The 22,100-nt window shown below is 45.1% G+C and overlaps 2 protein-coding genes across 4 annotated transcripts; one reads left to right on the plus strand and one right to left on the minus strand.

The window, feature by feature from the left end:
• Window positions 1-1,711: 1,711 nt before the first annotated feature.
• On the minus strand, window positions 1,712-11,600 carry LOC130190979 (zinc finger protein GLIS1). 3 transcript variants are annotated; one of them, XM_056410647.1, is made up of 7 exons: window positions 10,657-11,600; window positions 6,458-6,622; window positions 4,914-5,012; window positions 2,850-2,976; window positions 2,726-2,768; window positions 2,071-2,198; window positions 1,712-1,959 (listed from the first exon to the last, which is right to left on the minus strand). In XM_056410647.1, exons 1-7 carry the CDS (start codon window positions 11,515-11,517, stop codon window positions 1,829-1,831), a joined length of 1,554 nt encoding a protein of 517 aa, XP_056266622.1. In that variant the 5' UTR covers window positions 11,518-11,600; the 3' UTR covers window positions 1,712-1,828. The 3 variants fall into 3 exon arrangements, with proteins under 3 accessions (XP_056266622.1, XP_056266625.1, XP_056266626.1); XM_056410650.1 differs by having other exon boundaries at window positions 1,876-1,959; window positions 2,071-2,173; XM_056410651.1 differs by lacking the exon at window positions 2,726-2,768 and having other exon boundaries at window positions 1,876-1,959.
• A 3,081-nt stretch (window positions 11,601-14,681) lies between these two features.
• On the plus strand, window positions 14,682-17,504 carry LOC130190877 (protein starmaker-like). The gene is given in 7 exon segments (XM_056410465.1): window positions 14,682-14,690; window positions 15,536-15,665; window positions 15,707-15,864; window positions 15,867-16,732; window positions 16,783-16,804; window positions 16,864-16,876; window positions 17,008-17,504. Coding segments are annotated over 7 exon segments (1,695 nt in total).
• The last annotated feature ends 4,596 nt before the right edge of the window (window positions 17,505-22,100 follow it).

Below are 22,100 nucleotides of genomic sequence, written 5' to 3' on the forward strand. Positions count from 1 at the left end.
GCTCCCATTCTACTTTTTAAGACTCTAGGAACTACAAGTAGTCCCGCATTTAGTGAGCGTAGCTCTCTAGTGGGGCAATATGGTACGACAAGCTCCTTAAGATATGATGGAGCATCACCAATCAAGGCTTTGTAGGTTAAGAGAAGAATTTTAAAAGTGATTCTTGATTTTACTGGGAGCCAGTGCAGAGCAGCTAGTGCAGGAGTGATGTGATCTCTTTTCTTAGTTTTAGTGAGAACACGAGCTGCAGCATTCTGGATCAACTGGAGGGACCTAAGAGATTTATTAGAGCAGCCTGATAATAAGGAGTTGCAGTAATCCAGTCTCAAGTAACGAACGCGTGAACCAATTTTTCTGCATCTTTTTGAGACAAGATGTGCCTGATTTTTGAAATATTACGTAGATGAAAGAATGCAGTCCTTGAGATTTGCTTTACGTGGGAGTTAAAGGACAAGTCCCGATCAAAGATAACGCCAAGATTCTTTACAGTGGTGTTGGATGCCAGGGCAATGCCGTCTACAGAATCCACATCACCAGATAATTGATCTCTGAGGTGCTCAGGGCCGATTAAAATTACTTCGGTTTTGTCTGAGTTTAACATCAAGAAGTTGCAGGTCATCCATGTAATTATATTTTAAATATAATTTGTGACAAGTTTAAATAAATAAATGAATTACTCTAAGTATATTACGATCAATAAGTACATTTATTTAAAATATATAATTCAGTTAATTTCCCACTTCCTTTAAAAGTTAATTAAAAGCACTTCACTAGGTGTATTACACAAATTATTGTTGTTTAAGTCTAATATTCATCATCAGTAATTAAATGTAGTTTTTATTTCACATAATTGTTTTTATACACAATAAATATAAATCAACTTAAGTTATTGTAATTATTTCACACATTTCATCGATCACATTATTAGCTAATATTTTAAATATGTATATTTTGACCTCCATTGTTTAACTTTGCAGTTACTTTGTCTGACCACCAGGTGGCAGCACCACCCAGTAAATACTCAGCGAGCGCAATAAAACAGATTTATACACTTTTACAATCGGGTAAATAAATGTGAGATGAAGCCCTAAAACTAACAAACAAACAAACAAACAAACACATACAAACAAATTTATTTATTTTGATATAAAAGCCACTTTTCAACAACAATATAATAATAAAATGTTTGAATTGCAAAAAAAAATATTAGTGTAAACATTTGGAGGAGGAGGTGCACGTCATGAGTCCAGGTAGAAGGAGTAGACCTGGAGGAGGAGGTCCACGTCATGAGTCCAGGTAGAAGGAGTAGACCTGGAGGAGGAGGTGCACGTCATGAGTCCAGGTAGAAGGAGTAGACCTGGAGGAGGAGGTGCACGTCATGAGTCCAGGTAGAAGGAGTAGACCTGGAGGAGGAGGTGCACGTCATGAGTCCAGGTAGAAGGAGTAGACCTGGAGGAGGAGGTGCACGTCATGAGTCCAGGTAGAAGGAGTAGACCTGGAGGAGGAGGTGCACGTCATGAGTCCAGGTAGAAGGAGTAGACCTGGAGGAGGAGGTCCACGTCATGAGTCCAGGTAGAAGGAGTAGACCTGGAGGAGGAGGTGCATGTCATGAGTCCAGGTAGAAGGAGTAGACCTGGAGGAGGAGGTGCACGTCATGAGTCCAGGTAGAAGGAGTAGACCTGGAGGAGGAGGTTGAGCCCAGGTAGAAGGAGTAGACCTGGATGAGGAGGTGCACGTCATGAGTCCAGGTAGAAGGAGTAGACCTGGAGGAGGAGGTGCACGTCATGAGTCCAGGTAGAAGGAGTAGACCTGGAGGAGGAGGTGCACGTCATGAGTCCAGGTAGAAGGAGTAGACCTGGTCCAGGACTCCCTCCTGGAAGAGGAAGCTGTCGTCTGAGTGAGGAGACGTGGAGTAACCCCCACTGGTCGGAGCCAGGAGGTCCTGCAACAGGTCGAACCCTGAGGAGGAGGAGGGAGGAAGGAAGAGGAGGAGGAGGAACATTTATTTACATTTTGAAGGCTAAAGTGCAAATAGTATGAGAGAGAGAAGGGCGAGAGAGAGAGTCCTACCTGTGGAGGGGGTGATGGAGGTCACATGACATCTATTGTTCTGTCCATTCTGGAGAGGGATCCTCCTCTGTTCTCTCCTGAAGGGTTCTTCCTTTTTTCCCCCCTGAAGGGTGATTTGGGAGTTTTTCCTGATCCGATGTGAGGTCAAAGGTCAAAGGTCAGGGATGTCTATGTGTTCAGATTGTAAAGCACTCCGAGACTAATTTGTAATTCGTGAAATTGGGCTATACAAATAAACTGAATTGAATTGAATTGAATTGAGGCTCATTTCATCTTTCAGGTATTGAACAGCCGTGTCACGGAGATCAATTTAGACCCAGCAGGAGGTTCTTATAGGGTCAGAACCAGAACCAGAGCCAGAACCAGAACCAGAGCCAGAGCCAGAACCAGAGCCAGAACCAGAGCCAGAGCCAGAACCAGAGCCAGAGCCAGAACCAGAGCCAGAACCAGCTGTGTTATCTAAATACTTCCTGGTCTTGTCCAAACAGTGCAGTTTATACGAGCGTTTCTAACCTCGAGGGGGGGGGGGGGGTAGGAGGGGGGTCTGGAGGCGGGGCCTGTATCCATGGTGACGCTGCAGGAATGTGCTGACTGAGCACAAACACTGACTCAACGAGTCCATGAGCCAAGTGGACGAGAAGGAAAGAGCAAATACCTCTCTGAGGGACACGCCGCCCGGTGGAGGACGGAGGAACTGCCTGAACACAGAGAGCAGCGAAGGGTGAATGAAGGGAGGCGGTTCACCCCCCCCCTCCCCCCTTTTCACGTGGCGCTCCTACCCTTGTAGTCCTGGAGGCCGGGTGGAGGCTCTCCTCCTCCTCCTCCTCCTCCTCCTCCTCCCTGGTGGAGGTGCTGCCTCGCCAGGCAGTCGCTCAACGTGCCCGACGACTCCGGCACCGAGAGAACCTGCAGAACCAACACAGCGTCACACACACACTGGCCACGTGCACACACAAACACAAGGGTTCTACACACAGGGTTCTACACACAGACACAAGGGTTCTACACACAGGGTTCTACACACAGACACAAGGGTTCTACACACAGGGTTCTACACACAGGGTTCTACACACAGACACAAGGGTTCTACACACAGGGTTCTACACACAGACACAAGGGTTCTACACACAGGGTTCTACACACAGACACAAGGGTTCTACACACAGGGTTCTACACACAGGGTTCTACACACAGGGTTCTACACACAGACACACAGGGTTCTACACACAGACACAAGGGTTCTACACACAGGGTTCTACACACAGGGTTCTACACACAGACACACAGGGTTCTACACACAGACACAAGGGTTCTACACACAGGGTTCTACACACAGGGTTCTACACACAGACACAAGGGTTCTACACACAGGGTTCTACACACAGACACAAGGGTTCTACACACAGGGTTCTACACACAGGGTTCTACACACAGACACAAGGGTTCTACACAGGGTTCTACACACAGGGTTCTACACACAGACACAAGGGTTCTACACACAGGGTTCTACACACAGACACACAGGGTTCTACACACAGACACAAGGGTTCTACACACAGGGTTCTACACACAGACACAAGGGTTCTACACACAGGGTTCTACACACAGGGTTCTACACACAGGGTTCTACACACAGACACAAGGGTTCTACACACAGGGTTCTACACACAGACACAAGGGTTCTACACACAGGGTTCTACACACAGGGTTCTACACACAAGGTTCTACACACAGACACAAGGGTTCTACACACAGGGTTCTACACACAGACACACAGGGTTCTACACACAGGGTTCTACACACAGACACACAGGGTTCTACACACAGACACAAGGGTTCTACACACAGGGTTCTACACACAGGGTTCTACACATAGACACAAGGGTTCTACACACAGGGTTCTACACACAGACACAAGGGTTCTACACACAGGGTTCTACACACAGGGTTCTACACACAGACACAAGGGTTCTACACACAGGGTTCTACACACAGACACAAGGGTTCTACACACAGGGTTCTACACACAGGGTTCTACACACAGGGTTCTACACACAGACACACAGGGTTCTACACACAGACACAAGGGTTCTACACACAGGGTTCTACACACAGGGTTCTACACACAGACACAAGGGTTCTACACACAGGGTTCTACACACACACACACAGGGTTCTACACACAAACACAAGGGTTCTACACACAGGGTTCTACACACAGGGTTCTACACACAGACACAAGGGTTCTACACACAGGGTTCTACACACAGACACACAGGGTTCTACACACAGACACAAGGGTTCTACACACAGGGTTCTACACACAGACACACAGGGTTCTACACACAGGGTTCTACACACAGGGTTCTACACACAGACACACAGGGTTCTACACACAGGGTTCTACACACAGGGTTCTACACACAGACACAAGGGTTCTACACACAGGGTTCTACACACAGGGTTCTACACACAGACACAGGGTTCTACACACAAGGGTTCTACACACAGGGTTCTACACACAGACACAAGGGTTCTACACACAGGGTTCTACACACAGACACAAGGGTTCTACACACAGGGTTCTACACAGACACAAGGGTTCTACACAAGGGTTCTACACACAGGGTTCTACACACAGACACAAGGGTTCTACACACAGGGTTCTACACACAGACACACAGGGTTCTACACACAGACACACAGGGTTCTACACACAGGGTTCTACACACAGGGTTCTACACACAGACACACAGGGTTCTACACACAGACACAAGGGTTTGACACACAGGGTTCTACACCCATCGCAGCCTGCGGGGGAACCCGGGGAACCGGTGGGGTACCTGCACCTCCCTGGAGGAGTGAGCTTTGACGTGCTTCCGGAGAGAGCTGGGGTCCGTGTAACGCTTGGTGCATCCTGGCATCTGACAGGCGTACGGCTTCTGTGAAGGGAGGAAGAGGAGGGAGGAAGAGGGGGGAGGAAGAGGAGGGAGGAAGGAGGGAGGAGGAGGGAGGGAGGAGGAGGAGGGAGGAAGAGGAGGGAGGGTTCATCTTCACAAACTGCATTCCTTAAACTGATCATGTGATTATTTTTGTTACTTGTGACTGAAACAAACACAGAGCGGTTAAAAAGTCACGACACTTCTTTCACTGCTGGACATAATGGGACAAACACAACCCTCCATTATATACAGGACTGTCTCAGAAAATTAGAATATTGTGATGAAGTTCTTTATTTTCTGTAATGCAATTTAAAAAACAAAAATGTCATGCATTCTGGATTCATTACAAATCAACTGAAATATTGCAAGCCTTTTATTCTTTTAATATTGCTGATTATGGCTTACAGCTTAAGAAAACTCAAATATCCTATCTCTAAATATTAGAATATCATGAAAAAGTATACTAGTAGGGTATTAAACAAATCACTTGAATTGTCTAATTAACTCGAAACACCTGCAAGGGTTTCCTGAGCCTTGACAAACACTCAGCTGTTATAAATCTTTTTTTTAACTTGGTCTGAGGAAATATTAAAATTTTATGAGATAGGATTTTAGAGTTTTCTTAAGCTGTAAACCATAATCAGCAATATTAAAAGAATAAAAGGCTTGCAATATTTCAGTTGATTTGTAATGAATCCAGAATGCATGACATTTTTGTTTTTTAAATTGCATTACAGAAAATAAAGAACTTTATCACAATATTCTAATTTTCTGAGACAGTCCTGTATATATATTCTTCTTTTATGTATATATTGTATATATATATATTATTCTTTTATTAGTATATATATATTTATATATAAATATATATGAAACAGAATATAATTTCTTTTATATATGTATATATTATATATATTAATTTGTTAAATATATATGTCTATATTTTCAGTTTTTAATCTATATATATATATATATGAAAAAAGAATATAAATATTATTTGTTATATATGTATATATTTTATACATATATTATATATGTATATATTTTATACATATATTATATATACTTTAAATATATAAACATATATTATATATACATATATTATATATACTTTAAATATATAAACATATATTATATATACTTTAAATATATATATTTATTTGTATATATTTGATAGATATTCTTTATATATATATATATATATTTATTTATTTGTAGATATAAATATTTTATTTGTTGAACACATATTTGATTATCTAGTTGTGAAAGATGTTTAATTTATAATAAATGACAGGATACATCTGCCTCAGTCACGTGACACGTGACCCCAAAGGTGAAGCCCCCCAGGTGAGTGAGACCTCCAGGCTCTCCGCGCCTCAGTTAGCGGCTTGCACTCGTCTTCATATTGTGTTTGTCTCGAGGCTCGGGGGGGCGGCGGCGCTGACCGTGTCCAGGTGCGTGCGCTGGTGCTTGGCCCGGTCGCTGGAGTTGCTGAAGGCCTTGAGGCAGCCGGCCCGGTGCTGGCAGGCGTACGGCTTCTCGCCCGTGTGGCTGCGCAGGTGGATCTTCAGGTTCTCCAGCCGGGAGAACGCCTTGGAGCAGCCCTGGAACTGAGAGGGAGAGAGAGAGAGAGAGACTTCTATTAGCATGGACAGATAATACACGTTAGGGGGGAGCTGTAACGTGAGGTCAAAGGTGAAGAATGAAGAATACAAGAATAAAACATCATTGGACAAGAATTCTGGGCCTCCATTGAGGTGTTGTTGCAACATTTAGAGCATTATTCATAAGTTTGATGCATAATTGATAAATAAAAAATAAAAAATATATAAATAATTATAAATATAAATATATACATATAAAAATAAATATATACATATAAATATATACAGTATATATATATATATAAATATGCCTGAATAAATAAATATATATAAACACACATATATATATAAATATAAATATATATATACATTTATATATAAAGAAATATCTAAATGTATAAATATATGTATAAATATACACACACATACACACACAGACATCCACGCACACACACATATACACTCACACAAACACGCTCGAGCACACACACACACGCATACAAACACATACACATAGCATACACACACTTACACATACACACGCACGCACGCGCGCACACACACACATACACACACATACACACTTACACACTTACACACACACACACACACACACACACACACATACACACACACACACACTGACTACATTCATACCAGAGATTCATGTTTTCCGTTTGACTTCATTTACATGTTTGGGCCGTTATAAAAATGACGTTCATCATGTTTTTCTGAATGTGTTCATGGAGGCGACTCTCAGTCATATTCACAGGTCATGTGATCACGTCAGAGTGAGATCATATCACACGCTATACCTAGGATCCAGAAGGTTTCTATGCAATCAAACACAATTATTGACACGATTTATGGTTTAAAAACGATAAAAGATGCAAACTTCTAACATGCGAGAATATTTGACACGTTTGCTTTAAAAATGAATGAAACTTCAATGTCCTGTCAATCAAACTTATTTGTTATTTCGACTTATCGATGCAATTCCACGACAAACTTAACAAAACTCTGATCGGCACTAAACCAGCCGCGACCGGAGGACTCAAACCTCCGTGTGCACGTTTTCAGAAGGACGAGAAACTTCCTAAAAAAAGGCTTGAATGAGATTTATCCATCAGGGAGGAATGATTTTAAATTATATATATATTTATATTTATATTGACATAATTACTATGAACTATGAGCATTTTTCAGAATAGCCACATGCTAATCAGCGACAGACACAACCACCATTCATTCAACACGGACACGCCTTTTATTTATGTTCCTCCATGAGTCAGGGAAACCTGTCAGGAGGAAACCATGACATCACCGCTCTGTGGGACAGACTCCCCAAACCAGTCTGAGACGCCCAGTAAGCATGCCACTACCTCTCAAACCAGTAAGCATGTCAGTCCCTCTCAAACCAGCAAGCATGTCACTACCTTTGAAACCAGTAAGCATGTCACTACCTTTGAAACCAGTAAGCATATCACCACCTTTGAAACCAGTAAGCATGTCACTACCTTTGAAACCAGTAAGCATGTCACTACCTTTGAAACCAGTAAGCATGTCACTACCTTTGAAACCAGTAAGCATGTCACTACCTTTGAAACCAGTAAGCATGTCACTATCTCTCAAACCAGTAAGCATGTCACTACCTTTGAAACCAGTAAGCATGTCACTACCTTTGAAACCAGTAAGCATGTCACTACCTTTGAAACCAGTAAGCATATCACTACCTTTGAAACCAGTAAGCATATCACTACCTTTGAAACCAGTAAGCATGTCACTACCTCTCAAACCAGTAAGCATGTCACTACCTTTGAAACCAGTAAGCATGTCACTACCTTTGAAACCAGTAAGCATGTCACTACCTTTGAAACCAGTAAGCATGTCACTACCTTTAAAACCAGTAAGCATGTCACTACCTCTCAAACCAGTAAGCATGTCACTACCTTTAAAACCAGTAAGCATGTCACTACCTTTAAAACCAGTAAGCATGTCACTACCTCTCAAACCAGTAAGCATGTCACTACCTCTCAAACCAGTAAGCGTGTCACTACCTCTCAAACCAGTAAGCATGTCACCACCTTTGAAACCAGTAAGCATGTCACTACCTTTGAAACCAGTAAGCATATCACTACCTTTGAAACCAGTAAGCATGTCACTACCTTTAAAACCAGTAAGCATGTCACTACCTCTCAAACCAGTAAGCGTGTCACTACCTTTAAAACCAGTAAGCATGTCACTACCTCTCAAACCAGTAAGCATGTCACTACCTTTAAAACCAGTAAGCATGTCACTACCTTTAAAACCAGTAAGCATGTCACTACCTTTAAAACCAGTAAGCATGTCACTACCTTTGAAACCAGTAAGCATGTCACTACCTCTCAAACCAGTAAGCATGTCACTACCTCTCAAACCAGTAAGCGTGTCACTACCTCTCAAACCAGTAAGCATGTCACTACCATTGAAACCAGTAAGCATATCACTACCTTTGAAACCAGTAAGCATGTCACTACCTCTCAAACCAGTAAGCATGTCACTACCTTTGAAACCAGTAAGCATATCACTACCTCTCAAACCAGTAAGCGTGTCACTACCTCTCAAACCAGTAAGCATGTCACTACCTTTGAAACCAGTAAGCATGTCACTACCTTTGAAACCAGTAAGCATGTCACTACCTTTAAAACCAGTAAGCATGTCACTACCTCTCAAACCAGTAAGCGTGTCACTACCTCTCAAACCAGTAAGCATGTTACTACCTCTCAAACCAGTAAGCATGTCACTACCTCTCAAACCAGTAAGCATGTCACTACCTCTCAAACCAGTAAGCATGTCACTACCTCTCAAACCAGTAAGCATGTCACTACCTTTGAAACCAGTAAGCATGTCACTACCTTTGAAACCAGTAAGCATGTCACTACCTTTAAAACCAGTAAGCATGTCACTACCTCTCAAACCAGTAAGCATGTCACTACCTCTCAAACCAGTAAGCGTGTCACTACCTCTCAAACCAGTAAGCATGTTACTACCTCTCAAACCAGTAAGCATGTCACTACCTCTCAAACCAGTAAGCATGTCACTACCTCTCAAACCAGTAAGCATGTCACTACCTCTCAAACCAGTAAGCATGTCACTACCTTTGAAACCAGTAAGCATGTCACTACCTTTGAAACCAGTAAGCATGTCACTACCTTTGAAACCAGTAAGCATGTCACTACCTTTAAAACCAGTAAGCATGTCACTACCTCTCAAACCAGTAAGCATGTCACTACCTCTCAAACCAGTAAGCGTGTCACTACCTCTCAAACCAGTAAGCATGTCACTCCCTCTCAAACCAGTAAGCATGTCACTACCTCTCAAACCAGTAAGCATGTCACTACCTCTCAAACCAGTAAGCATGTCACTACCTCTCAAACCAGTAAGCATGTCACTACCTTTGAAACCAGTAAGCATGTCACTACCTTTGAAACCAGTAAGCATGTCACTACCTTTGAAACCAGTAAGCATGTCACTACCTTTAAAACCAGTAAGCATGTCACTACCTCTCAAACCAGTAAGCATGTCACTACCTCTCAAACCAGTAAGCGTGTCACTCCCTCTCAAACCAGTAAGCGTGTCACTCCCTCTCAAACCAGTAAGCGTGTCACTACCTCTCAAACCAGTAAGCGTGTCACTCCCTCTCAAACCAGTAAGCGTGTCACTACCTTTAAAACCAGTAAGCATGTCACTACCTCTCAAACCAGTAAGCATGTCACTACCTCTCAAACCAGTAAGCGTGTCACTACCTCTCAAACCAGTAAGCGTGTCAGTCCCTCTCAAACCAGTAAGCGTGTCAGTCCCTCTCACCAGTCTGACGGGGGAGTCGTCTCTCCAGCACCTCTAGTGGTCACATGCAGTATAACCCTCAGGGAAGCCTCCATTGTCATCCGTTGTCAGGCCGCATGAGGTACTGCGTCTACGTTGCGTTCAGGGTCAGGGTACTACCTTGCATACGATGCATTCAGGGTCTCCTGTAGAACAAAGGAAGCAGTCCTACTCACCAGGCACTGGTGGGGCTTCTCTCCGGAGTGCACCCTCATGTGGATCAGCAGCTTGTAGCGGGCGTTGAAGGGTTTGCGGCGCCGCACGCAGCCGGCCCAGCAGCAGCAGAACTCCTCCCCTTTGCGCTGGTCGACGTGCACCTTCTCGATGTGCCTCACTAGCACCTCCTGGCTGCCGCAGGCGGCGCTGCAATTCATCCAGCGGCACGACCGGTGCACGTCGGGGTCCAGGCCGGCGGGAGAATCCCGCAGAGCGCCGTCCCGACCTTGGATAGGCCTGAACGGCTCCGCCTGCCGGTCATGGACCTGGACCGGTTCCTTCTGGCACGCCGAGAAATCGTCCTCGGGCTCCCGTTTTATCGACTGACGCTCCTCCCGCGTCTTTCTCTGAAGGAGAGGAGTTCCGGCGGCGGCGGCGGGCGGCGGCGAGCACGGGAAAAACAAAGACGACGAGGACGAGGAGGAGGGGGCGAAAGAGGAAAGAGGCGACGGCGGGGAGCCGAAAGGTGGAGCCGATCCGGCGAGCGCGTAGGATAACGGTAACGAGGGCCGGGGGTAACAACCGAACCCCTGGGCGCCGCTTTTAGGATCCGCATCCGCCGCGAAGGCGAAGTCCTCCGCGGTCTTCTCCAGGGGCGACGAGGTGAGGAGGGAGGTCCCCGGGAGGCGGCGCACACCAACGCCTCCCGAAGAGCGCGCCGAGCGCCGATAGAAGCCACCAGAAGGGTCCTCGGCGTCCTGGAACACGCTGCCGAAACCCGGCAGGGTCAGCTGGACGTCCGCGGGGCCGAGGTCAGGGGGCCACATGTTGGGCCCCCCTCCACTTCCCTCCGACCTCCACCAAGAGATCCTTTGAGTCATCGAATCCGCGGATCCTCCCGGAGCGCCTTCAGGAGCCAGCCGGAGGTGAACCCACTGGACCCAATAGACCCAATTGACCCAATAGACCCAATAGACCCAATGGACCCAATAGACCCAATAGACCCAATGGACCCAATAGACCCAATAGACCCAATGGACCCAATAGACCCAATAGACCAAATGGACCCAATGGACCCAATAGACCCAATGGACCCAATGGACCCAATGGATGGCGTCCCTCCCGGCTCTCGAGCGTAATCGAATGAGGTTAATCTCCAGCGGCTGGCGGGCGTTTATCTCCCGTCATTCGTCGGTCGTCATCTCTCGTGCGGCGCTGTGGGAGACGAGAAACAACCAAACCCAGATGAGTCATCTCCAGAAGACAAACAATCAGATGTGAAGCTCATCCAGGAACCAGCGGGTGAGGGAGTCGCCCCTCCACTGGAGGGAAAGTTACCCACAATTCTTTGCTTGGGATGGAATAAAAACGGTTATTTCAATGACGCCGTGTGAAGAAAAACATACGATGAACTTCTAAAAAGTTAGTTGACGATTACTTTTTTGATTTTTTTACGATTGAGCGATTAAAAATGAGGTTCTTGAACGTCTCTTGAAACTCAAGAAGATATCAAGTTCACCGTCACAGTGGGGCAAAGACACCAGAACATATTCACATTTAAGAAGCTGGTGTTGCTATGGTTACTAAGTTTCCTTGTTTGGGAGTTGTTCCTGATCCGATGTGAGGTCAAAGGTCAGGGATGTCTATATGTACAGGTTGTAAAGCTCTCTGAGGAGAATTTATAATTTGTGAAAATGGGCTATACAAAAGAACTGAATTGAATTAAGTAACAGGTCAATAGTACTTCTTCTCTCGCCTCTAGAACAACAGAAAGGAGATTCATAACCTTTATTTCACATATCGATGTTGCAAAACCGTCTATCTGTGAGAGGAAAAGTTAGTATTTTGAATTCTTAACAAATAGCATTCTGCAGATAAGTGCATTACCGACACCCAGCAGTGCTACATGTGTCAATTACACATTTTAAAAGTAGTAGTTGAGTAAATGTAGAAACCCCCGAAAGCCTCAAAATGTGTGACAGTCATGACCAACAAATGGAGACGCCCCCCCCCCTCCATGCAGCAGACAGACAGCCGTTGTGGGACATGTGGAACCTGCTCCAGATGCATTCAGGAACCAGGAAGCTGGAAAATAGTGTCTCAGAGCTGAAGAGCTGTCACACATACAGGAGCTGCACTGTGCCGGAGGACCTCGTCATTCTTGAAAAAACGACTTTCAGATACGGAGCGATGTCGTTCAGGAGCAGCTCGGCTTCACGAGCCAGAACCCGACACGGCTGATGAGTGAGGAACTGAGGGAGTCACCAGCGTGGGTCCGTGCCCAAAAGGTTTCCTGGTATCGTCTGGTTTACAGTTTTATGACCCTTCCAGTAAACTGATGAAGCCCCCCCCCCCCCCCACCCCCTGTGGGTGACTCTTAATTCTTAATTAGAGAGGTGCGATGCGTCAACACGGCAAGTCCTTTCTATTCAAGAGTTACAACCAATATTATATTTTGAGGGCCAACCAAACACACGACTTCTGAGCCCCACGTCTGATGAATAATCTCGTTTCCGACGAGGTTTATTTTAGCGTCTTCAGTAAAACTTAGAAGAGTGTCCCACGAAGCCTCAAGCTGAGCCGGCGGAGCTTCAGACCGGAGCCGGGTCATCTCATGTGGCGACTCGCCTGCTGAGGTCAGCTAAACACAGCTGTGGCTTTTTTAGGACACGCATAATGTGTACTCGTCTCAGCAATAAGCACTTCGGCTAAGGAATCAAACTCTTCTTTTGGTGCTTTTTTTGGTTAAAGGCAAAAAAACATGAGGGGAGAAAAAAAAGAAGATCCTTATTGAAGTGAAAGATGCGACTAAACAGAGTTTCCTAATCCCGCCTAAATCATCTTTAATGGTGTAATCTGCAGTCTCAGGTTTGTTAATCTGGATTTTCATCAAAAGTGGAAAGTTACTGTTCCTCCTGCTGTACATCCGCTTTGCTTTCATAGCTGTACTAATCAATAACTCTGGGCAAACAGCAAACAACCAAAACAACAGAACAGAGCCTGAAAAGTCAGAATTTTGAGCTCTGAGTCTGAAAAAGAAAACCTGTTTTTCATCAGCAAAGGGGGCAAATTGCACTCAGCTGCAAAGCTTTATGGGCGTGTTTACACCGTAATATCATAAGCACAAAACATCCTCTGGGAATTGGACCTGGAGGGGCGGATGATGCCTCTGTGAGCATGCATGAGTGCAGCAACAGTCAGTCTGGTCACGTCTTCTAACTGCAGAGAGACATTCAGGAATCAGCAACATGTGTTTCCCCCGTTCTCCATGAATCACATGACATGTTATAATGTGTTTGAAAGGGAGAATAATGCCGTAAAATAAGAAAATAACATGCATGCCAACAACTCTGTCGGTAGAGATGCATCTGCATGTGCAGTGTATTTCAGGTTAGGAGAACATGTTTGACAAAGAGACCGAACCCTCAAAATATGTGACCATTCAAAGAAAACTTGTGCATTACGCAACCTTCTGACCAGAGAGTTGGCCGGAGGTTGAGACTTTACACTTCTCAAAAATAATTTGTGCCTCAAGGCGTTGGGTTAATCCAGTGAAACCAATTATGTGGGCTACGACTGTGCCAATAAATCAAAATGGACTCTACTCTCTGGCCATTAATCTTTATTTTATGCAGAGGAAATTAAAAAGCGAGCGCGGCCAGCCGGCTTTACCTCGGGGGCTGACGTCTACAGCACCGTGCAGGCGGAGGTGAAACAAGGGGGTGGTTATAGTCGAACACTAGATGATAACAAAATAAATACAGCCATCCACACACATTAGTCAGAGTTGGACCTGTAGTCATGTCCCTGTTAATCACATAATAAACATCAGGCCGTAGAAAGCAACGCTTTTCTATTAAAGTGTCATTAAATGTGTCTCCCGGAGCAGCTGATGTTCTGACTTCAGGGACATCAGAGCTGATGTACATTGGACTTATGGAACATGAATACACGTCATCTAGGACTCTGGGATGAACAGCTGGATTTTATGTTCAAACTAGATTTAGGGGGGTGAGGGGAGGGGCAATTTAGATTATTATACGACATGCAGACTGTACTTTATATGCAATAAGCATCACATCTGAGCAAAGTCTTGTGTGTCTGCTGCGTCTTTGGGCCACTGTAAGAAAGGTCACGGCAGTATAAGAGCTGGTCAACCGGCCGAGGAACCTAAAACAAGAGGATCAAGGGGCGGAGCCTCCCGAAAACATGTATTTATACTGAGGGAAGAGGCCCGACCTGAAGCTGCACAAAGACGCAGACTGTTAGATGAGAGGGGAATGTCACCTTTTGACTTTCTCCTCCCCAAAAAACTTGTGCAAAGTGATTCATGCGGAGTATGCCGAGAACAGACTCAAAAATATAATTCAATGTTCTAATGCCTCAAAGAACAGCCATGAAAGGGATGGTCACACATCTGAAGCTTAAGGAGATGTATTGGGAGATGTAAGAACTACTATTTAAAATGGTACAGATGGTACTCAAGGCTGAATCCATTCATTTCTTCAACTCTTACCACGGGCTAATGTTTTTCTGAGCAGCACCGATTACATTAAAAAACCACGATAGCAAACGGTAAAATCATGGAGTTCTCATAACTCGTCAATCAGCGAGTTTTGTACGTAAGAGAGAAAAACAATAAAGACTTTTGTAAACAGACCGACGTCAATATATAGAGTCAAAGTGGAATGTTTTCTCCCGGTTTCCTCGGCAAGAATTGGTCCCGAAGTCTGATGTGACGTCTGAAGATCGTCACACGACGGCCTTTTTCAAATTGAGAGACTTGTTGTCACGAGACCGAGTTCACGTTTCAGCATTGCAGATCAGAACAACAACTGGTGACAGGATCTACTCTCGACTCTCAAGGCTCTCAACACTTTCAACACTCTGACTCTCAAGACTCTGGAGACTCGCAAGACTCTCGAGACTCTCAAGGATCTCAAGACTCTCAACACTCTCAAGACTCTCAAGACACACGAGACTCTCAAGGATCTCAAGACTCTCAAGACTCTCAAGACACACAAGACTCGCAAGACTCTCAACACTCTCAAGACTCTCAACACTCTCAAGACTCTCAAGACTCTCAACACTCTCAAGACTCTCAAGACTCTCAAGACACACAAGACTCTCAAGACTCTCAACACTCTCAAGACTCTCAAGACACACGAGACTCGCAAGACTCTCGAGACTCTCAAGGATCTCAAGACTCTCAAGACTCAAGACACACAGGACTTGCAAGACTCAAGACTCTCAACACTCTCAAGACTCTCAACACTCTCAACACTCTCAAGACTCTCAAGACTCTCAAGACACGCAAGACTCTTAAGACTCTCAAGACTCTCAAGACTCGCAAGACTCTCAAGACTCTCAACACTCTCAAGACTCTCAAGACTCTCAAGACACACAAGACTCTCAACACTCTCAAGACTCTCAAGACACACAAGACTCTCAAGACTCGCAAGACTCTCAAGACACACGAGACTCGCAAGACTCTCGAGACTCTCAAGGATCTCAAGACTCACAAGACTCTCGAGACTCTCGAGACTCTCAAGACTCTCAGGACTCTCAGCACTCTCAAGACTCTCAAGACTCTCGAGACTCTCGAGACTCTCAAGACTCTCAGGACTCTCAACACTCTCAAGACTCTCGAGACTCTCGAGACTCTCGAGACTCTCAAGACTCTCAAGACTCTCAACACTCTCAAGCCACTCAAGACACTCAAGACACTCAAGACACTCGAGACTCTCGAGACTCTCGAGACTCTCAAGGATCTCAAGACTCTCAACACTCTCAAGACTCTCAAGACACACGAGACTCGCAAGACTCGCAAGACTCTCGAGACTCTCAAGGATCTCAAGACTCTCAAGACTCTCAAGACACACAAGACTCGCAAGACTCTCAAGACTCTCAACACTCTCAACACTCTCAAGACTCTGAAGACTCGCAAGACTCTCAAGACTCTCAACACTCTCAAGACTCTCAAGACTCTCAAGACACACAAGACTCTCAAGACTCTTAATGCTCTCAAGACTCTCAAGACTCTCGAGACTCGCAAGACTCTCGAGACTCTCAAGACTCTCAAGACACACGAGACTCGCAAGACTCTCGAGACTCTCAAGGATCTCAAGACTCTCAACACTCTCAAGACTCTCAAGACACACGAGACTCGCAAGACTCGCGAGACTCTCGAGACTCTCAAGGATCTCAAGACTCTCAAGACTCTCAAGACACACAAGACTCGCAAGACTCTCAAGACTCTCAACACTCTCAAGACTCTCAACACTCTCAACACTCTCAAGACTCTCAAGACACACAAGACTCTTAAGACTCTCAAGACTCTCAAGACTCTCAATACTCTCAACACTCTCAAGACACACAAGACACACAAGACTCTCAAGACTCTCAAGACTCTCAACACTCTCAAGACTCTCAAGACACTCAAGATTCGCAAGACTCTCGAGACTCTCAAGACTCTCAAGACTCTCAAGACACACGAGACTCGCAAGACTCTCGAGACTCTCAAGGATCTCAAGACTCTCAACACTCTCAAGACTCACAAGACTCTCGAGACTCTCAAGACTCTCAAGAATCTCAACACTCTCAAAACTCACAAGACTCTCGAGACTCAAGACTCTCAACACTCTCAAGCCACTCTCGACACCTAGACTCGCAAGACTCTCGAGACTCTCGAGACTCTCAAGACTCTCAGGACTCTCAACACTCTCAAGACTCAAGACTCTCGAGACTCTCAAGACTCTCAACACTCTCAACACTCTCAAGCCACTCTCAACACCTAGACTCGCAAGACTCTCAACACTCTCAAGACACTCGAGACTCGCAAGACACTCAAGACTCACAAGACTCGTAAGTCTCTCAACACTCTCAACACTCTCGAGACACTCGAGACTCTTAACGCCTCCTCCTTCCTGAACGCAACGGCTCGGAGCGCCGGTTGGAGTCTGCAGGAAAAGTTCCCTGAACTCCCTGATAGTGATCAGAAGCTACGGCCATACTGCCAACAAGATTCGACGCCGGCGGGCGCCGAGTCACGTCTACATTACGTCCAGGTGACAAGACCACCGAGGATTGTGGAGACGCAGCCCGAAAAAGGAAGCGAGGGATGTAAGACCACCACGGGACCCCGAACCGAGGAGGCGATCGCCAGCTGGAAGGAGAAGGCCCTCCGAACAATGAGCCGCAGATCAAGATCTAGACAGATGTGCTCATCTGTATGTCGATATGTTAACAGTTCAATTCTCACAATGCTCAGGCTACTTTTGCTTTGTAGCCAGAAAAAAACTGTATCTATGGTGGTCTATAAGGTTAGAGGTGGTATTTGTATCTACGGTGGTCTATAAAGACAAGTAGGTGTGGATCCGAGAGAAACTTTTGAAGAACGCAGACGGCAGCGCATTCTTGTGAAAGTGGCGGCGGTCCGGTCCAAACCGCCTGGAACCAGACGGAGCCGGCGGACTGGACTTGGACCGGTCTTAAAACAGGAGCAGGTAAGGCCTTCTGAGGATGCATGTATGAGGCCTTCTGAGGATAGGAGACTGTGGCAGCTGTCCCCAATCTGGCCTCGGCTGCTGGCTGGTTGACAATCAGTCAGCAGCCGATGCTGCTTGTATAAAAGGGCAGCAGAGCTGGAGGGACGGGAGAAGTGAGCAGAGGCGCATGTTTTGCGGTCTGCTCGGTGTTGTGTGTGTACGAATAAAAGATGCCGTTGAGCAAAACCTCGTGGTTCCGGGCTGATCCTTGGTGCTGGAGGGGGAAACCCTCGGGTAACGGACACGGTCTTGTTACAGAGACCTTCTGAGGATACACATATGAGGCATTCTGAGGATGCATATATGAGGCCTTCTGAGGAAGCATATATGAGGCCTTCTAAGGAAGCATATATGAGGCCTTCTGAGGAATCATATATGAGGCCTTCTAAGGAAGCATATATGAGGCCTTCTAAGGAAGCATATATGAGGCCTTCTAAGGAAGCATATATGAGGCCTTCTGAGGAAGCATATATGAGGCCTTCTGAGGAATCATATATGAGGCCTTTTGAGGGGCCTTTTGACACGCATGTCAAAAAGAGAGCTTTTTGCATAAGATTGTTTTATTTAGGTTATTGTTTGATGTGGATTTGAACTTCAAAGGGACACGTTGTAACTTTTGGTTCGTTTCTGTTTAACACTATTTAGCTGCTAATACTCATCGGCTACTTTTAAAATGCAGGGTTTTAACTTGCAATGCAATAATTTGATATTGCTACTTTAAATAAAGGACCAGGAAGAAGGGTTTGCTTGCAGCAAATACACACCCACACACACCCACACACACATACATACACACACAGGCACATCTCTACAATACAGTTGTTTTCTCTTCCAGTATTGTGAGAATAACCACGAGCAGGAAGCAGGAATCTGTTGGTGATCATCGTGTAGAGGTACCTCCACGTCTTCACTGTGACCCGCTGAGGTCCAAACAACCACCGCTCTGGGCCAACAACTGAAGTTCTGGGACTTGAAATAATTTACCAAATTATTCACGACATTTGCCCGCAGTTAATGCGCTCCAGAAATAATGTGGAAACGGTTACCTCTGCTACTCGCGAGCGGGTCGTGTCACCCTCGGGTGTTGAGAGAGAGAGAGAGAGAAGCGACCTCTCAGCCAGGAATAATATTTATGAAGCAAACAAAATGAGCTCCGAACAGATGAAACCCGATCGACGGAGCATTGCATCGCCATGAACACGGGTCCAACCAGCACGACATGGGATGTGGCGGCTGTTAGCTTCTCGCCCGACAGGAACACGTCCCACATGACCAGAGTCCCTCGGTGACTTTGAATGTTTAATTGGATGAATTAGATCCTCTTTGTGGCCTCCGCAGGGAGTTGCAGTAATGGGTTGTGATCATCCAAATCATCAAATTGACTCAACAAAATAAAATGTTGTCTCCACCGGTGTCTCCAGCAGCTGGTTTAGAAAAAGGAGGGTGTAACGAGATTACAGAATCAGAAGAGATTCGTTAACTCCAACTTTTCCCTCAGAGCTGAGTTGTCGTCATGTGGTGTTTTTAATTAACTGCCATTTGTCTTTGGTTTTTGGTATTATTATGTTATAAAATGTGTGTACCTCCTTTGTTCTGCACAGAAATAGGCAAATGCTGGAAGAAGTACTCAGATCCTTTGCATCACTAAAAGTAGAAGATGCGCTCACAATATTTCAATATTTTATTATAAATAAAGTGTCTAGGTGTCCTTCAAGTAGAGAAAACATGATGACGTGTCTACCATCCAGTGGAGAAAACAATGCATGGTATATATATATATATAGGGTTAGGGTTATATACGTATATACCCGACCAGTAACAACAGAGAATCCGCATTAAAAGATGCGCACGCAGAGCTCTAGGTGTCCATGTGTCACCTGAAGTGCCGGTGACGTCACCGCCGTGCGCATTGAAAGGTGTGGTGGGCGTCGCGGTGCTCACCTGGTCACAGTCGTGTCGCTCACAGCCGGTTCCGAGTTCTTCGCCTCGCGCCGGCTGCGCGCGGTGTGTGCCTCCCACCGTCACGGCACCGGACACAGCCTGCTGCGCGCGCACACGCACGAAAACCTTCTTTTTTTAAATGTTCTTTTTTTAAAAAGTCTTCGTAAACTGAGGATGCGATGCAGATCATTTGATTTATTATTAAGAGGTATTATTTATCCAAACCTGCAAAGTGAAGTATAAAGTAAAGTATTTGGAGATATAAAGTATCAGACACATATAAATACTCACAAATACCTCATAGTTGTTGGTACTCTCCACCACTGGCCTCACACGTTCTTGGTTGCCAGATCTTGGGGGAGGTTCATCCTCCTCCTGCATCACACTCACGTTGTCTTGTTTGACCTCTGACCTTCTGCAGGTCCTCTGGATCAGAACATATTTAATTATCAATTCAAAATGACTCAAAACATTTAAATGATGATAAAGATGATGCTACCTGCTGCTGCTTGTCTTTGTCCTCTTGACTTGTAATCATGTATCACTGCAGGCTGAACCGTGTCCGCCTCATGTTAGTGAATACAACCGTTATGCACATGTCACGTTTTAGTAGAAACAGTTAGAGGAAACTTAGAGAAGTATCACAACACAGAAACCGTAAGTTGTTTTAAATTAAGCATATAACTGCTCCATAAACATCAGTTATTAAAGAAACCCTTCATGGGTTATCTGTAATAACTGATGCCTGATGCCGTCATGGCTTCAATCCACTCTCCATGTGTTGAAATACACAGAGCTCATAATATATATATCTATATCTATATAGTTATAGATATATATATAAAGAGAGAGAGAGAGAGAGATAGATAGATAGATAGATAGATATATACTTTATTAATCCCCAAGGGGAAATTTGTCGAGGCAGTAGCAGCAACACACAAGAATAAAAAAACAAAACACAAAATATAAGAAGGGTTAGGGTGATCTGGCAAGAGGTGAACTGTTGTAGAGCCTCATAGCCGTCGGCAGGAATGTTCTCCTGTATCTCTCCTTGTGGCAGCGGAGCGTGAGGAGACGTCTGGAGAAAGTACTCCTCTGTCCCTGTAGGAGGTGGTGGAGAGGGTGGTCCGGGTTGTCCAATATGGACACCAGTTTCTTCAACGTCCTCCTCTCCACCACCTGTTCCAGGTGCTCCAGCTGGCAGCCGATGATGGAGCCAGCCTTCCTAACCAGTTTGTTAAGACGGCTGGTGTCACCGGCTCCGATGCTGCTCCCCCAGCAGACAATGGCAAAGTGCAGCACACTGGCCACAACTGACTGGTAGAATAACTCCAGCATCTTGCTGCACACGTTGAAGGATCGAAGCTTTCTCAGGAAAAAGAGTCGACTCATCCCCTTCTTGTACACAGCGTTGATGTTGGCCTTCCAGTTCAGTCGGCTGTCGATGGAGACGCCCAGGTACTTGTACTCCTCCACCATGTCCACGTCCACTCCCAGGACACTCAGAGGTGTAGGAGCTGTCGCCTTCCTCCTGAAGTCCACCACCATCTCTCTGGTCTTGGCCACGTTCAGATAGAGGGATAGAGAGATAGAGAGATAGAGAGATGGAGAGATGAAGAGATGGAGAGATGGAGAGATGAAGAGATGGAGAGATGGAGAGATAGAGAGATGAACGGATTGATAGATGGATAGATAGAGAGATGGAGAGATGGATGGATAGATAGATATATGGATAGAGGGATAGATAGAGAGATGGAGAGATGGAGAGATAGAGAAATGGACGGATGGATAGCTAGATAGATCTTTATTTATTGTCTTATTTACTCTTTATTTATTGTCTTATTTACTCTATTTATTGTCTTATTTACTCTATTTATTGTCGTATTTACTCTTTATTTATTGTCTTATTTACTCTTTATTTATCATCTTATTTACCCTTTATTTATTGTCTTATTTACTCTTTATTTATTGTCTTA

The sequence above is a fragment of the Pseudoliparis swirei genome, unplaced genomic scaffold (genome assembly GCF_029220125.1).
Source record: "Pseudoliparis swirei isolate HS2019 ecotype Mariana Trench unplaced genomic scaffold, NWPU_hadal_v1 hadal_25, whole genome shotgun sequence".
Taxonomy (NCBI): Eukaryota; Metazoa; Chordata; class Actinopteri; order Perciformes; family Liparidae; genus Pseudoliparis; species Pseudoliparis swirei.

What these genes read in the sequence shown, in the direction of transcription:
- LOC130190979 (XM_056410647.1), bottom strand. Translation starts at nt 11,517, where the DNA reads ATGACTCAAAGGATCTCTTGGTGGAGGTCGGAGGGAAGTGGAGGGGGG. An exon ending in AGAAGCCCCACCAGTGCCTG is followed by an intron (nt 6,623 to 10,656) that starts GTGAGTAGGACT and finishes TCTCCCTCTCAG; the next exon opens with TTCCAGGGCTGCTCCAAGGC. An exon ending in CTCCATCACCCCCTCCACAG is followed by an intron (nt 1,960 to 2,070) that starts GTAGGACTCTCT and finishes CCTCCTCCTCAG; the next exon opens with GGTTCGACCTGTTGCAGGAC.